Source organism: Gigantopelta aegis, chromosome 8 (genome assembly GCF_016097555.1).
Source record: "Gigantopelta aegis isolate Gae_Host chromosome 8, Gae_host_genome, whole genome shotgun sequence".
Taxonomy (NCBI): Eukaryota; Metazoa; Mollusca; class Gastropoda; order Neomphalida; family Peltospiridae; genus Gigantopelta; species Gigantopelta aegis.
Genome location: NC_054706.1, coordinates 33,658,666 through 33,676,459, shown reverse-complemented (window position 1 = coordinate 33,676,459; position 17,794 = coordinate 33,658,666). Strand labels below are relative to the sequence as shown.

The following is a 17,794-nucleotide window of genomic DNA, read 5'->3' as shown; positions in this document are numbered from 1 at the left end:
TGACATATGTGTCAATTTCATTTACCCAAGTTAACTGATTATTTTGAATTGCAGCATAAATTATTAATTATGACCAGCATATTTAGTGAATATAAATTCAATGTAAGTACATTAGAAATTTACACAATCTTGCAATCACTTAAAGGTGCTATATCATAGTTATATGTGAGCATCTGTTTGTGATAAAGATTCTTCAATAAAAAAATATTTTTAACTAGTAGATAAAATTATTTCCTATAATCATTTATGGGCATATAATTAAAGGTGTAGTTTTTAAATGTTAAAGCAAAAATTAATAAAAACATGATTTGCAATAGCTGTCATTATGCAATTTTGAGATATCACCTTTAATACCAGTATAATAGATCACAAACTCAAAATGGTTTTTGACAGTTTTGCTCAAAAGTTACTTATAAATGTCTACACACATTTGTTTTGGAGAGGAATAGGGGTAAACTGTCATCAGAAACAGTCCCTCACCTATTGTAACAGCAATGAAATTGACACATGTTGACCCAAATTTGTTATAGTCTGTTCCCATAAAGTGCACAAATCACCTGTTTACTGACATCTTTCTTTTTAATTTCAAGAGTAAACACCATCTTGTACATCAATGAGAGCCAAAACAAGTAAATGCTAAATTAGGTAGACGATCATTAAATAGATATTTACATAAAATTTACTTGTCTGTTTAATATGTAAGAAATAATCGACGAAAATCATTTTTATTCTATTTCCGACAGTACTTTAGTTCCAGTCACAGGACTGTAACTTCCTTCTTTTTTCCTGAGCACATAGCACGGAGAACAGGAAGCGGGGAGGCCTGGGCAGGATGAAATCTTAAGGACAGGTAATGTATCCATAAAAGAGAAAATACCGGTACTCCAAGTTTTCTCCATTTCTTTTCACATTACCTGTCCTCAAACAAGTGCAGCATTCAACATATGGTGGTGGGTGCCGTGATCCGTAGATGCTTCTGATAACTCCCCAAGACCGGATAGAGGCTGACTAGTGGAAGAATTAGGTCAACCATGGTAAGCCCTCCTCCTAGGGATGCCCGTCACAGACCAATGCAGGTGATGTTAGTAACAACAACCAGAATGGTGGCATCCGTCAGCAGTGGCAGGTATGGCTCCTAGAACACATGGACCAGGAGGCGGAAAGCCACATCTCATGCTGGTTGTGACAGGGTGGGAAGATGTAGCCACCAGGGATGCAGGTGTTAGGTAACCCCCATGTATTGAAGTGTTAGTAATAACAAGCGACAACTTAATGAGGTGCATCCGTCAGAACACTGAACTGAACAAGCCCCCCCGAGTGTTTTCTGTCTAGTACACCAAAGAACTGTTAGTTCAATAATGACAACAGATAACCACATGCAGTGTAAAAGTTATTGAGTCTAAGCAATCCTCACCTGTCGGTTCTTTGGACATCTCAGTATGCAGCCCAGAATCCAACAGACATCAACGACGACGACGAGAACGGCTTGCATTCACCAGTCTGCACAGCAACAACTGGACCCAGATGATGGAACCCCTCAACGTCTTCTGTGGAGATATCCCACAGATAATAGTTAGCAAATATGGAGTCCGTAGCCCAGAAACAACCGGTTAGAATGTGCTGAATGGGTGTGTTGCAGTGCAGGGACATCATGGCAGCCAAGGCACAGAGTTCATGCGGGTTAGTAGCAGATGGAGCAGGCAAACCCTCTTTCTGATATGCAGTCAGGATAGAAGACTGAATCCAAGTGGCAACCGTGTTCTTGGAGATATCCGTCAACCGACTCTGGTTACAGGAGAGGAAAAGTCTCTTGCGGTGTTGACGAAAAGATTTTGTCCAGTCGATGTAATGGTGCAGGGCTCTGACAGGACACAAAGCCAAGTCCTCAGTGTCCGCTGGACCAATGATAGAGGAGAGGGCTGCACAACATACGAAAGAGGCGCTTGGTCAGATAACTGGTTCTTTGCCACAAAGTTCATGAGTAACCCCAAGGTGACCGCACGATGATCTCGGTGAAAACGCACCAAGTCCGCATCAAGAGCATGGAGTTCCGAGACATGGGCAGCTGTGGCAAATCCAAGTAAAAACACCGTCTTCTGAGTCAAGTCTTGCAAGGAAGATGATTCAATCGGCTCATAAGGTGCGGTCAACAACGCTTGTAACACAAGATTCAAGTCCCATTTTGGTGGGTGAAAACGGTGAACTTGATTTTCAAGGCGAAATCCCTTGATCATTTTATGGATCTCAGGAATACTTGATAACTTCGTTCCAGTAGCGACATCACGAACAGTAGCGATGACCAAAACATAGCCAGCAATGGTAGACCCCTTCAATTTTAAGGAGTTACGTAGATACAGCAAAAAATCAGTTCTGCCGGACACACCATCCGTGAAAACAAAGCCATCTGACGTTGTAAGCCGCAGTAGTGGATGATCTGTGAGCTTTCAAAATGGCTGCCGTGGACTGAGAAGAAAAGCGTTTCTTCCTCAAACTTTTGGAGATAATGTCCATGCGTGCAGTTTGAACAACTGAGGATGTGGATGGTGTAGTCTTGACGTGGGATGCAGCAACAGATGATCCCAGTCTGGCAGAGGTAGTGGATGCGGATCGGCAAGACGGATGAGATCTGGATACCACACCCTGGATGGCCACTTCGGAGCAATGAGTAGCAGACGACAAGTGTACAGCTGAAACCTCTGTAGCACCCTGGGAAGGAGGATGGGTGGAGGAAAAGCATACGCGTCCATCCGTTCCCAGCTGATGGCCAAGGCATTGAGATCCATGGTGTCGGGATCTGGCACTGGAGACAAGTAAACCCTCAACTGATGGTTGAATCGTGTTGCGATTGATCTAAGCCGCTGCGGTGATACTGTCTGTGGTTACCATGAGAGAGGCCCCTGTCAACATCTGTCGCCAATAAAGGATTGCCAACAACTCCCAACAGGTTGATATGGAGTCCGACTTCGCCGGGAGACCACAGCCCCGAGGTAGTCTGGTCGCTGAGATCGACTCCCCAACCTTCTAGTGACGCATTGACGAACAGGTGATGAGTGGCTTGGAAGGGTCGCATAGAGACTCCTTCTAAGACATTCGATCGGAGTTGTCACCACTGCAGGCTGGACTGGAGATCGTCTGGGAAAGAGTTTATCAAGTCTGGATTGTTGAAGCGAACAAACGGATTGAGAAACATCTGCAACCACCGGAGCTGTAGACGACCTCTAAATGTCAAATCCTGGGCTGAAGTGAGGAGACCCAGAAGACTCTGCCAACCGTGGAAGGACATTGGAGTGGTTAAGGCCCTGGAAACCATGGTTTGGATCTTCTTCCAATGGTTGAGAGGAACTTGAACTAGGCCCAGGTCGGGTCAAAGACAGGCTCCTATGAATTGTAGAGACTGCATGGGAGTCAGCCATGATTTCTCGATATTGATGATCCAACCTAGACGCTTGAGAAAGTCCATGGTGAAGGCAACGTGTGCAGTAAGACGTGTCTTGCTCTGGCACTTCATCAGGCAATCGTCGAGGTATGGATAAAAGGAGATACCTCTGTCATGCAGGAAGCGGGACATCGCAGCCGTAATTCTGCCATGGCGCCACGGATATTCCAAAAGGCAGGACTGTCCATTCGTAATGATGACCCTGTAGCAATCGGGTAATCGGCCTGTATTGGGACATGAAGATAGGCATCCTTGAGATCCAGCGAAGCAAGCCAATCCCCTGGTTGTACTACAGCAAGGACATCCAAGTAAGATAAGACATAAAGGCAACATCTTTGGGTGGTATCCATAGCTTGAACCTGCTTGTCTGTCAAATCCACTGTTGACGACTTCCCAAGACGGTTAACATCCTCATCCAATGATGGAGCCATATCTTTAAATGGCATATAAAAAACCGGATACATACGGTGAGTCCAAGACGGAAAAGCAATAAAGGACGCTGTCTCCTTAAAGGTGTGGTCTAAATCCGTCGCCACCTCAGATATTAAGGTACCGACTGCCAAGGAACGGATGACCACATCCTCCGGTGGGACATCAGTTGCGATCATCGGTGTCGGTCCCTTCTTGGACGGTGTCGGTGGATGTGGCAAAGACGGCAACATGTCGTAGATGGCCGCCAAACAATCCCTAATCATCATATGGTCTGTAGAGTCGGGCTCATCAATGATAGAAGCCGCAGGCGCGTCGTCACCAAAGTCTCGTAGAACTCGAGCACAGACAAACCGATCTGCCGTAACGGAGGCCGCAGGTCCACCCACTTAGATCCCCCGGAGGCCTTGGAGGCCACATCAACTGAAGATCTGCGATGACGATCCGTGGAACCCGTAGGAAGCCATAGAGGCCGTGGAGAATGGCTATGGTCCCGACTCCGATGCGCCGAAGAGGACTTCTCCTTATCCGATGGTACCGAAGATCAGCGAGCCGTGGATTCCGTAAGAGCGTCTATCGGAATGAGTAGGCTTCTTAGAGGGCTGAGTAGAGACAGCAGGACCCCTGTCATCCGAAGTCTTATCAGGTGGAGCCGAAGGAGCCAAACCCCACGAAGAGGGGACTGGAACCGGACCTGACCCCGAATCCGCCAGTTTGGATAAAGTCGCCATTGATGCCATTGTTTCTTGAAGCATGGACGGCAAAATGGAGCGTAACACATCCGCCACGGAGTCTGCGATGGAAGGTGAGGATTCCACCTTCTTGGCCCCCGCTGACACCACCTTCAGGTACTCAGCAAACTCAACTTCCGATAACCCCGAACAAAGGTCGCATCTCGAGTCAAGAGCACACGGAACACAATAACTTAGACATAAGTCGTGTGGGTCATCGCCGGCGGTAAACTTCTTACAGCGTAAACATGCACGCACAAGTCATTAAACACTAGCATCAGACATGATAATAATTTTTCAATCTGTGAAAGAGAAAGAAAAAACCAACCATGACACAAACACAAAGCCGGTCGACAAAGACGCCATATTGCAAATGGCGTCCGACACGAGGTTAACCGACAACATAAAACAAACATTTCATGTAATTAAACACTTGGAAAACCAAGTGAAATATGCGAAACAACACAAGAAAGATAACGAATACGAAGGTGAAAACATTCCACCCAAATACTCGAATACAAAACCAAAGGTTGATAAAAAAAAGTTGACTCCAAACAGAGCCAAAGAAAAGACGTCCAGACCCTTTAGCGAAGAGAAAAAGAAGGAAGTTACAGTCATGTGACCGGAACTGGAGAGCAGTATGCAGTAGAAGAATTTAGGCCATCCCATTGGCTGTTGGGATATTCGTACCAGAGCACTTGCGTGGGGGGAAGGTGCACTTGTTTGAGGACAGGTAATGTGAAAAGAAAAATATCAATTCATTCCAAATAAACAGAGGGTCTGTACGTCATGCATCCATTCTAAATACATGGAAGTCTGTACATCATGCATTGACCAAGAAACATCATACATACCCATATGTTATGCCTAGAAATAAAAATACTCAGTTTTATGTATACTATGTCTTTGCATGTTTGTACATATATTGGGTATAAAGTGTATATATAATTGGATGCCAAAGATTAATAGCAATTTGGCAAATTTAATCAGAAAATCGGTAGTTACATTCTAGTAACATTTAGCTAAACAGAATTATTTTTTAAAATAGCTATATACAGGGCGTATAGAATTTTTATAAAACCACTAGCCATGGGATCAGTGATTTAAAAAATTTACTAGCCACAATTAAAAATTCACTAGCCCTACTTCACTTTAAGTTAATATAATTTTACTAAATAATGGTAATAATCAATGTCACCGAAAAAGGGAGATAGAGTTTTAAAAAACTAACATTGGGGGTTGGGGCGGGGGCAGGCTATTTATATTTACAAAATAGATTGAACTGCAACATTTAACTTTTTGTTTCAGTAGCCGTCGGGCATGAAAATGGTAATTATTTACTAGCCCAACATTGAATATTATTAGCCATGGGTGGGGCTACCATAATCTAGAAGACCTGCTATATATGATATATATACACACATATTAGAAAGAAATATTGCTATCCAGATTCATGTATTTTCATTTAATTCAAGCAAAACCAGCCTGCCTGCCCTACAAAAATGGGAGCCTGTATGCCTGTGGGTTTGACCCAAAGATACAGCCCAAACACGAAATACATGATTACCTGATTGTGGTAAGCAGCAACAACCATGATATCTTCACCTTTCTGTGGACCCCACTCGATAGGCCAGTTCTTGTAGAGTTCATCTACTCTTTCGACCACCTCCTGTATTTCTGAAATATTGTAGTAGGATGTACTATCAGCCTCCTGAATCTCGCAACCCTGAACGGCATAAAACACCAGCGGAGTGATCTCAACTGATGGAATAGACCCTTGTGCCTTTAGCCGATCAGGACCACCATAGAATATGGCCGAGATGAATTGAAGAATTTCCTTCTTTGTTCTGTAGTTGATACTGAGGAAGACATTATGTGGGATCACATTCTTCTGACCGATCTCTTCATGGAGCCTGTGATAATGTTGGCACAGTCTCTGGAGCAGAGAGACGTGGAAGTTAAGTTTTCTAGCTTCGGGGCTGTACACCCGTGGACTCATCTGCATGTGATCTCCTGTGAGGACTATACATGTCTTCTCTGTCGCCAGGGACAATGGCATGATGATCTCACATTCTAGGACTTGCGCTGCCTCATCTACGAAGATGTGCGTGAAGTAGCCACGTAGATTCAAGTGCAACAACTCTAGCGAAGTCTCCACTGTTGTTATGACTATGCTGTGCTGCATTATGTCCTCACGAAACGGTGGAATGAAGGCATCCTTCCTCTCCGTCATTGCACAGTATTTCTGGACTTCTAGCTTCACGGTGTTTACACGGCGTTCTTTGAAATAAACCCGTCTCAACTTGTCTTCCAGATTTCTCTCTTTAAGAAATTGATCCAGGTAGTTCACAATATATCTATCTGCAGCACTACAAGAAATGAAACAAATCAATTTGAGAACACTTACTGGATGGCTGGTTTTTAATACATGTTTTTTTTAAATTTTACACTGCACAAGTTAAAAAGGTTTCATGGATCACAATTTAACATACAGTAGTTATACTCAACTGATTTGTCACACACATTAGGCCAAGTGGACTAATGTATATGCAATGTATTAGGATTTTTTTCTCTCACAAATTAAGGGAGTATACAAAATTAATATGAAGTCAACCAGACAACATTTCACGTCAGACCCCCATCACAAAACTCGAAACTGGTTAACATCTGGTATCAGACCCCCATCACAAAAGTCGAAACTGGTTAACATCTGGTATCAGACCCCCATCACAAAACTCGAAACTGGTTAACATCTAGTATCAGACCCCCATCACAAAACTCGAAACTGGTTAACATCTGGTATCAGACCCCTATCACAAAACTCGAAACTGGTTAACATCTGGTATCAATCAGACTACAGGGTTTCTTCTCTTTCAATGTCAATAAAGTGTTCCAATTACAATGTTACACACCAAATATTCAGTTTAAAATATTCCCAAGCTGTTATAAAATAGATTTTCCTTCTTTTTTTCTTTTTACATATATGTTTTCACTTACAAGCAAAATTACCATATTTCATCTTAAGCTATACATTTACAAAAAGTCAAACACTGTTTATCCAACAAAGGAATTTTACATATATTTCATTCACCTACTAAATGGCTGAACAAAAACATTATCTGAAAAATAGATTTAATTTATGTTGAATTGTAGCTTATTCAACCAGATGCATACAGAATGTTTATTACCAGGGCTGCAGGCAGCAATTTAGGGCAATACACAGCCCAGTGGTAAAGCACAAAAAATGGCAAACAATTCTTATAAGATGGTCCCAAACCTGAATAACATCGGTAATAAGCTCAATGTCATAAATGACATAAAAAGGCTGGTTTGTATTGGCCAACATATTAATTTTTGAGATTTCCCTTTTTCAAACCATGTAATTATTTCATTGCATTCTTGATGTCTGAAAACCTAGGTTTAGACACTTTCTTTGTATCTCTACTATGTCTGGTTGCAAAGATATGACAAAAATAGACAATGGTGGCCATATGTACAGCATCTTGAATTAGAAAATTTGTTTCTAATTTTCATTATTATTCATACTTACCTAGTACTAGCACAACAACAATGCTATACGACCCTGAATTATAACCTCCACTGCAGAATTATCTCCCCTTGTCGGATGTATAACCTACACCCGCGCATGTGTAGACCATATATCCTCGTTATCGATTCAAAGTCTGGAATGACTGAATAAAAAAAGACCTCCCTTGGGGCGGGTGAAAGGTAACGGTTGTTGTGCTAGTACTAGGTAAGTATGAATAATAATGAAAATTAGAAACAAATTTTCTAATAGTCTTATTCAACTTACCGTACTAGCACAACAACAATGCTATAACAGACGTGATATAACACCGTTAAAGCACGAGAATTTAACATTAAAGGGAGGAGGTAAGAAAACAAGGAGGACTTACCCATTCAACCAGTAGTGTTCGTCTCAAGTAATGATACAGTGAAAAAGCAACCCACCATCATACGAGGTATAAAATGTCAAAGTGACTTTTAAATTGAAGAACTACAACCCCAATTAAAAGTAAACCAAGTTAACAAGGTGAGGAAACCCGCACACCAAGTAATGGTAAAAGACACTCGACTACACCAGATAGTCAACCATCCACCCCCCACTCTCCAAACAGGAGATGGAGAACTATCTCCCAGAAAGACTGCCGCTAGCGACTGGATGAAATAAGGGTCGCCCGCTACTCGTGGCCCTGCACACCGAAATGACTTGCTGCCCTGCAATGACTGACTGAATCTGTCGAGTTCCGTCCGGACCAACAGCCATATCACTGAAATAAAACCGGTCAAACGTGTGTCGACCTTTCCAAAACCCTGCACTCATGACCTTGAAAATGTCCAAAGAATCATGGAAATTAAGGGAAGCAGAAATCGCCCGAATCTCATGAGGTCAAACGGAGAAATTCCACAGAACATGATCACCCGCCTTCTCATATGCCAGTTTGATGGTTGCAGCAATCCATCTCGACAAAGCATTCTTCGTAATGTCTCCCGGTTGGCGCGTGAAAGAGATAAACAGTCTCTTAGTGTTTTGCCGGAGGTTTCTAGTATGCTCAAAATAGAATTTCAAAGCCCGCACTGGACAAAGAAGTCTATCAGAATTATCCGCAGAAAGCGTACGAGATAAACACTGAATGATGGCCGGAGGAAACTCTTCCCCTGTAACCTGGTTCTTAGCCACGAAAACAGGATCAGTACGTAATGTAACTGACCCGTCCGTATTGTAATCCACCAAATCATGCAAAAAAGCACGAATCTCACTAATACGAAGGCAAGCCGCTAGTGAGACCAGAAACAAAGTTTTCCACATCAAATGACGAAGACTGGCGAATTTCAAAGGCTCGTAGGGCTTGCCTTTGAGTGCATGCCGAAACAGAAAAACATTCCATTTAGGCAAAATGGAAGGCTTCTCAACCGTGTTTTGCAACGACTTAAGCAAATCATGCAACACGAGATTCGTTGAGAAATCTTGACATCCACACTGCCTCAGAGTAGTGAAAATGGACAACCGGTGACTTCTCACTGTTTGAACCTTCAGCTGTCTTTCTTGGACAAGAGCCAGAAAGTACTCAGCTAAGTCATTAACAGTAGGCGACAAGGGATCCACGTCCCTCTCAGTCACCCAATGAACCCAAGCGTGCCAGTGACACTGGTAGACCATCTCCGTAGACTGGCGCTTCGAAGAGGAAACGAGCTCAGCAACCCGTTTAGAAAAGCCTCGGTTTCGGAGGGAAACCCCGACAACCGCCACGTGTGAAGTCGGAAAACCTCCGGCTTCGGATACCACTGAGCAGATCGGGTATCAACGGCAACCGCATCGGCTCCTGCACTAAAAGTGACAGGAGTGGAGGAAACCAGGCTTGAGCTGCCCAACTCGGGGCTACGAGCATGACACGACAAGGTTGCTGTCTGATCTTTGCCAGAACCTTGCCAAGCAGAACCGGAGGGGGAAAGGCGTAAAAATCCAGTCCCGTCCAGTCCATGCTCAACACATCGTACTCCAGTGCCAGTGGGTCTGGTACCGGCGATACAAACACTGGCAACTGACTGTTCAGGCGAGTGGAAAACATATTGAGTTGAGGACTCCCCCACAACTGAAGAACTTGATAAGCCACCGTCCGGTACAACATCCACTCCGTCTGAACTGGGGAACAACGATTCAAAGCGTCCGCCAAGACATTCACGGACGAAGGAATGTGTTTGGCCGATAACACCACTCCCCAGTTGTCGCACCATTCCAGAATCTTCAAAGCTGCAAGACTCAATGACAGGGATTTGGTGCCTCCCCACCGATTGAGGTACGCAACAACCGACATGTTGTCCGACCTCAACAAAATTCGACGATGTCGAAGAACAGTCCTGAAATGGAGACAAGCGCGACGCACTGCTTCCATCTCCAACAGGTTGATGTGACGACTCCTCTCTGAAGGAGTCCACACCCCTGACAGATGTTGATCCAAAAGGTGAGCACCAAACCCCTCGAAGGAAGCATCGGTAAACAGGACCAACTCTGGAGAAAGTGGGTGTAAAGGAACGGCCTGGGACATACACTTGTCCACTAGACACTCTTGGATTGGAAGAATCAACCAAGGCCCCAGTGGTATTACCAAATCCCAGCTGAGACCATCCCACACTCGGGACAAATGCCATTGAAGCGGTCTCTTGAACCGTCTGAACCACACATTCAGCGCCACCAGCGATTCGAGATGGCCTATTAACACATGGAGCGTGCGCACCGACGCACTTTGCTCCACCAGAAGACGTTGCGCCAACGTCCTGAAATTGTGAAGTCGCGAATCCGTCGGAAGAACGGACGCCTCCACACGGTTGAAAACCACCCCGAGATAAGTGAAAACCTGCGTTAGCACTAATTCCGACTTGACCCAATTGGGAATAAACCCCAATCGGAGAATCATGTCGCTCACGAACTCCACGCCCACGAGACATGCCGTCTGTGACACCGCCGGAATTAACCAATCATCCAGGTAATTGTGCATCCGTATACCCAACAGATGTACACGCCCCACCACTGCCTTTACTACCTGAGTAAAGACGTGAGGGCTTGTGGCCAATCCGAACGGCAGAACTTGAAACTCGTAAGCTCTGCCGTCGTCGAGTATTTCCAAAAATCCCGATGGACACCGCCCATTCCCCACCTGAAGCAAAGTGCGAACAGACTGAACCGTCTCCATCTTCATAGATGGAATAACGACTTAAGAATTCAGCGGCTTCAGGTTTAGAATTGGTCGCCACTCGCCATTCTTCTTCTGGGCGAAGAACAGATGGGAATAAAATCCCGAAGTGCCCAAATCCACCTCCTGGATGGCTTTCTTGTCGAGAAACTCGACAACCATCTTCTCCACCAGTACTCGTCGACAGGCGGTACTGCAGGTAACCGGGGGGAGGACGTCAGTGGAGGGGGTGATGAAAACGGAATTTCCTTTATCCGTTGCAGAAAACCAACAAAACCCATGGGTCCAGATCTGGCAGTTCGCACCAACTTTGAACAAAATGGCACAATCTACCCCCCCCCCCCCCCACAGGAAAATCTGCTAACGGAACCTCCGTAAGCAGATGTCGATTGTCCACGCACCCTCATCTCGGCCGCTTCCCACCCCTGGGCGCCTTGCCCCGAGCAGAACCACGAAAAACTTGCCGGCTTCCCCCGAAAACGTCCCTGTTTCGATGAACCACGGGCATTACCCGACTGCACGCCCGAATCAGACACCACAGGGATCTGATAACTGTCAAGAAAAGTTGATTTCTTAACAGGTGGAGACTTAAAAGTAGACGCCGCCTGGCGCTTACGAGCAGTTCGGGACAGAGCAGCAGGGACGAATTTCGCCGCTTCTTGGTCCATGACCAAGTTAAAATTGGTCCCAAAAAGTAAGGTTTTCCTTACTGAGCGACTACGAAAGTAGGTTTTAACCACACCCGTCGCTCTCAGTCCCACCAGATAGTGATCCCGACGCAGAAGTAGACTGTTGGCAAGAACACGCCCAGCAAGCTGAGCGACGTGATGAGAGGCTTTAGAAGCCGCCAACAATCAAACCCTTAGCCATCGGCGGAAGACCCGTGACTGCTTTATCTAATCCAAATAGGAATGTACATAAATGGTTATTGACTTGAAAAAGAAGTTTAGATAACCTCTCCAAAGTCGCTAAATCCGTGAGTGGCACACTGACATTAGGAGATGGGTGGCAGTCTGACTTCACCCTAGCGGAAACAACCGCTGGATGTGAAAGGAAGGAAGCTCCCAATGTCTTATACGAAGACGTGGACAAAACCTTTGCTGCAGACAACAGTTTCCCGGTAGCTAACGCTGCTGGAAACTCTTCCTGCTGAAATCCTGCCGCAGAGCGTCCATCGCTAAAGGCCTGTTTCCAAACGAAACACCCTTGTAAGACTGAACAGCCTCCTCCGACGGAATTGCATCCACGCACACCAGTCGGACTTGTTCCCGTACAAAACCAAGAACCGCCTGGTAACGTTGGCCGAAACGGCGCCCTCGGACGCCACGACCAACCCTGCACCAGAAATCTGGTGAGACAAACGGCGCCACGAAGCGGACTTCATTCTAGAGCTAATCGACCCCTCCACAGAAGGATTGATAACCCTGCCCCCATCAGCAAGATGGGAGTCGGAACTGAGAGACACAGTCGTTCCTGCCACGACTGCACTCCCTCCGACTGATGCCCCCGTTACAACCGTAACCGGCGCCGCCTCCACCGACGGAGGCAAAAGCAAATCCCCAGGTGGAACGGAGCCCGACCTGGAAGAAACCTTCCCTGCTTCAGCCGAAACAGGGAGCAAGAGCGCCCCCTCCGCGCCAAGCGGCGCTTCGGGTTTACTGGTATCACCATGAAGATGGAGAACAGACGAGGAGGCGCCCTTGCGCCTACTACTTTTCCGCGAGCTCTTTGAACTGGACACCGACTTGCCGACAGACGGCAAATCGGTATGGAGCACGACCCCGGAGGTTGCCTGTCCCGTTCATGTCTAATCATCCTCTTACGCTCGGCGTCTTTTGACAGCTTCTTAGCCTTCCCCCACGTGGAGGGGGACCAATTTACACAGATATGACACTGGCGTTCAAAACAACAAGAATGACATAACAAATGCTGATCAAACTGGGGCAGTCGTTTAAGACAACCCCCCTCGGCAGACACAACCAACCGGTTGGAGCCCGAGGAAGCCGTGTCAGACATTAACCCCCTGTGTAAATCACCCAAAAGACCTCGTATAACAGAGTAAAACAAAATTACAAATTAATAAACAATTTGACAAATTTTTTACTACAGAACTCGAACACGACTGCAATGGAGGACTGAAGAATCAAAAACGAGGATATACGGTCTACCCATGCGCAGGTGTAGGTTATACATCCGAAAAGGGGAGATGATTCTGCAGTGAAGGTTATAACTCAGGGTCGTATAGCATTGTTGTTGTGCTAGTACGGTAAGTTGAATAAGACTATTCCCAAGTTAGCTTGTTATGGATTTGCAGGGAATTTTCATTTGTGCTGTGCCCAAATTAGTGATATCTAAAGCCCACTCAAATAAGTGTGAAAATAGGGAAATATGTCACTTGTAGCAACAATAGTACTAACCTGTTTGACTGTGCACAAATCAAAATGCGAGCTGATTTGGACTCTTTAATCAGCATCATTGTAGCCTGTGCTAGGGTTTCTGTCTTGCCTGTTCCAAACGGTCCGTACATTATAAATGGAGGAGAATACCCAACGCGTTTGGCTACAATATGTTGCACTGCCTTCATCTGGTTCTCATTCAAATACTTGGAACTGAAGCAAAACAAAAGTTATTTTATGTAAAATTTAAAAAAAAGGAATAAAATTCCCTACAACTGTTTATCTATAAATATAAAAGTAAACCTAAATTAACAAATACTGTAACTGATAATCCAATAGCCAAGTGAAACTCTATTTAAAGCAGTGTAGTGCATGCTAGTTGTGGTTGATGCCATATTATCATCTGGAATTTCATTTCTTGAAACCAAACCAAAATATAAATTCTTATAAAACAGTCTAAATATGCATGCTAGTTGTGGTTGATGCCATATTATCATCTGGAATTTCATTTCTTGAAACCAAACCAAAATATAAATTCTTATAAAACAGTCTAAATATGCATGCTAGTTGTGGTTGATGCCATATTATCATCTGGAATTTCATTTCTTGAAACCAAACCAAAATATAAATTCTTATAAAACAGTCTAAATATGCATGCTAGTTGTGGTTGATGCCATATTATCATCTGGAATTTCATTTCTTGAAACCAAACCAAAATATAAATTCTTATAAAACAGTCTAAATATGCATGCTAGTTGTGGTTGATGCCATATTATCATCTGGAATTTCATTTCTTGAAACCAAACCAAAATATAAATTCTTATAAAACAGTCTAAATATTCATGCTGACTTTGGACCACTTATTTGGGTAATGCATTAATATATTTGCAATCATAAATAAAGTTGTTCAGTTTGTTTTTTCAATAGACCAGATCTTGACATGGAAAATATTCAGAGGAGTGGTTAATTGTTATTATGGGTAGCCATATAAAATATTACCATTTTGAAACTCACATGTTAAAGGGAGCTAATAATACTCTTCTTGAACTAGACTGAGGGGAGTGAAAGTTTGTTTTTTGTTTAACGACACCACTAGAGCACACTAATTTACCATTGGGCTATAACCCACCTCTTAACACATGCTAGTTCCAAGATTCTTCACCTGACGGTGTGGGATTTAGCCCACCAACAGGGACTGATCCTAGACTGACTGCACATCAGGCAAGTGTTTTACCATTGGGCTATAACCTACCTCTTAACACATGCTAGTTCCAAGATACTTCACCTGATGGTGTGGGATTTAACCCACCAACAGGGACTGATCCTAGACTGACTGCACATCAGGCAAGTGTTTTACCATTGGGCTATAACCCACCTCTTAACACATGCTAGTTCCAACATACTTCACCCAATGGTGTGGGATTTAGCCCACCAACAGGGACTGATCCTAGACTGACTGCACATCAGGCAAGTGTTTTACCATTGGGCTATAACCCACCTCTTAACACATGCTAGTTCCAACATATTTCACCTGATGGTGTGGGATTTAGCCCACCAACAGGGACTGATCCTAGACTGACTGCACATCAGGCAAGTGTTTTACCATTGGGCTATAACCCACCTCTTAACACATGCTAGTTCCAAGATACTTCACCCGATGGTGTGGGATTTAGCCCACCAACAGGGACTGATCCTAGACTGACTGCACATCAGGCAAGTGTTTTACCATTGGGCTATAACCCACCTCTTAACACATGCTAGTTCCAACATACTTCACCCGATGGTGTGGGATTTAGCCCACCAACAGGGACTGATCCTAGACTGACTGCACATCAGGCAAGTGTTTTACCATTGGGCTATAACCCACCTCTTAACACATGCTAGTTCCAAGATACTTCACCTGACCGTGTGGGATTTAGCCCACCAACAGGGACTGATCCTAGACTGAATTTACCTCAGTCAGGTGACCACTTGCCTGGGGTGCTTGCGTCGCAGGATCAAACCACCTCGGTGGAACCAATCAACTGATTAGAATTCTTCTCATTCCAACCAGTGAACCACAACTGGTCATTGGCCGTGGTATGTACTATGCTGCCTGTGGAAAAGTGTATATAAAAGATCCCATGCTGCATTAGGAAAAATGTAGCAGGTTTCCTCTGATGACTACGAGTCAGCATTATCAAATGTTTGACATCCAATAGCCGAATGATTAATTAATCAATGTGCTCTAGTGGTATCATTAAACAAAACAAAGTTTAACTTTTAACTTCACCTGACATGGGCTTCTCTCCACTGTAGATTTACATTTTCAATATGTGGAAAGACGATGTCGGTGTTCTTCAAGCAGTCAATGGCGAAGTGCATGCGACAAAAATGGAGTCGGTTCATCTGGAACTGAATCTCAACTTCAACATTTGACCCGGCCTGAAGATAGTGATAAAACAGAGAGCTAAGATTAGTGACTGAAGATAGTGATAAAACAGAGAGCTAAGATTAGTGACTGAAGATAGTGATAAAACAGAGAGCTAAGATTAGTGACTGAAGATAGTGATAAAACAGAGAGCTAAGATTAGTGACCCGGCCTGAAGATAGTGATAAAACAGAGAGCTAAGATTAGTGACCCGGCCTGAAGATAGTGATAAAACAGAGAGCTAAGATTAGTGACCCGGCCTGAAGATAGTGATAAAACAGAGAGCTAAGATTAGTGACTGAAGATAGTGATAAAACAGAGAGCTAAGATTAGTGACCCGGCCTGAAGATAGTGATAAAACGGAGAGCTAAGATTAGTGACCCGGCCTGAAGATAGTGATAAAACGGAGAGCTAAGATTAGTGACACGGCCTGAAGATAGTGATAAAACGGAGAGCTAAGATTAGTGACCCGGCCTGAAGATAGTGATAAAACAGAGAGCTAAGATTAGTGACCCGGCCTGAAGATGGTGATAAAACAGAGAGCTAAGATTAGTGACCCGGCCTGAAGATAGTGATAAAACGGAGAGCTAAGATTAGTGACCCGGCCTGAAGATAGTGATAAAACAGAGAGCTAAGATTAGTGACCCGGCCTGAAGATAGTGATAAAACAGAGAGCTAAGATTAGTGACTGAAGATAGAGATAAAACAGAGAGCTAAGATTAGTGACTGAAGATAGAGATAAAACAGAGAGCTAAGATTAGTGACTGAAGATAGAGATAAAACAGAGAGCTAAGATTAGTGACCCGGCCTGAAGATAGTGATAAAACAGAGAGCTAAGATTAGTGACTGAAGATAGAGATAAAACAGAGAGCTAAGATTAGTGACTGAAGATAGAGATAAAACAGAGAGCTAAGATTAGTGACCCGGCCTGAAGATAGTGATAAAACAGAGAGCTAAGATTAGTGACCCGGCCTGAAGATGGTGATAAAACGGAGAGCTAAGATTAGTGACCCGGCCTGAAGATAGTGATAAAACAGAGAGCTAAGATTAGTGACCCGGCCTGAAGATAGTGATAAAACGGAGAGCTAAGATTAGTGACCCGGCCTGAAGATAGTGATAAAACAGAGAGCTAAGATTAGTGACCCGGCCTGAAGATAGTGATAAAACAGAGAGCTAAGATTAGTGACTGAAGATAGAGATAAAACAGAGAGCTAAGATTAGTGACTGAAGATAGAGATAAAACAGAGAGCTAAGATTAGTGACTGAAGATAGTGATAAAACAGAGAGCTAAGATTAGTGACTGAAGATAGAGATAAAACAGAGAGCTAAGATTAGTGACTGAAGATAGTGATAAAACAGAGAGCTAAGATTAGTGACCCGGCCTGAAGATAGTGATAAAACAGAGAGCTAAGATTAGTGACCCGGCCTGAAGATAGTGATAAAACAGAGAGCTAAGATTAGTGACCCGGCCTGAAGATAGTGATAAAACAGAGAGCTAAGATTAGTGACCCGGCCTGAAGATAGTGATAAAACAGAGAGCTAAGATTAGTGACCCGGCCTGAAGATAGTGATAAAACAGAGAGCTAAGATTAGTGACCCAGCCTGAAGATAGTGATAGAACAGAGAGCTAAGATTAGTGACCCGGCCTGAAGATAGTGATAAAACAGAGAGCTAAGATT

General features: G+C 44.0%; 1 protein-coding gene across 1 annotated transcript in view; it reads right to left on the bottom strand.

Moving 5' to 3' along the window:
* Window positions 1-17,794, bottom strand: part of LOC121379626 — a 107,430-nt gene that overhangs the window by 52,650 nt on the left and 36,986 nt on the right. The window contains exons 12-14 of the mRNA XM_041508274.1: window positions 15,978-16,129; window positions 13,727-13,918; window positions 6,164-6,965 (exon numbers count right to left, since the gene is read on the bottom strand). Of these exons, the coding sequence (XP_041364208.1) occupies window positions 6,164-6,965; window positions 13,727-13,918; window positions 15,978-16,129 (1,146 nt within the window). The remainder of the gene's footprint in view (window positions 1-6,163; window positions 6,966-13,726; window positions 13,919-15,977; window positions 16,130-17,794) is intronic.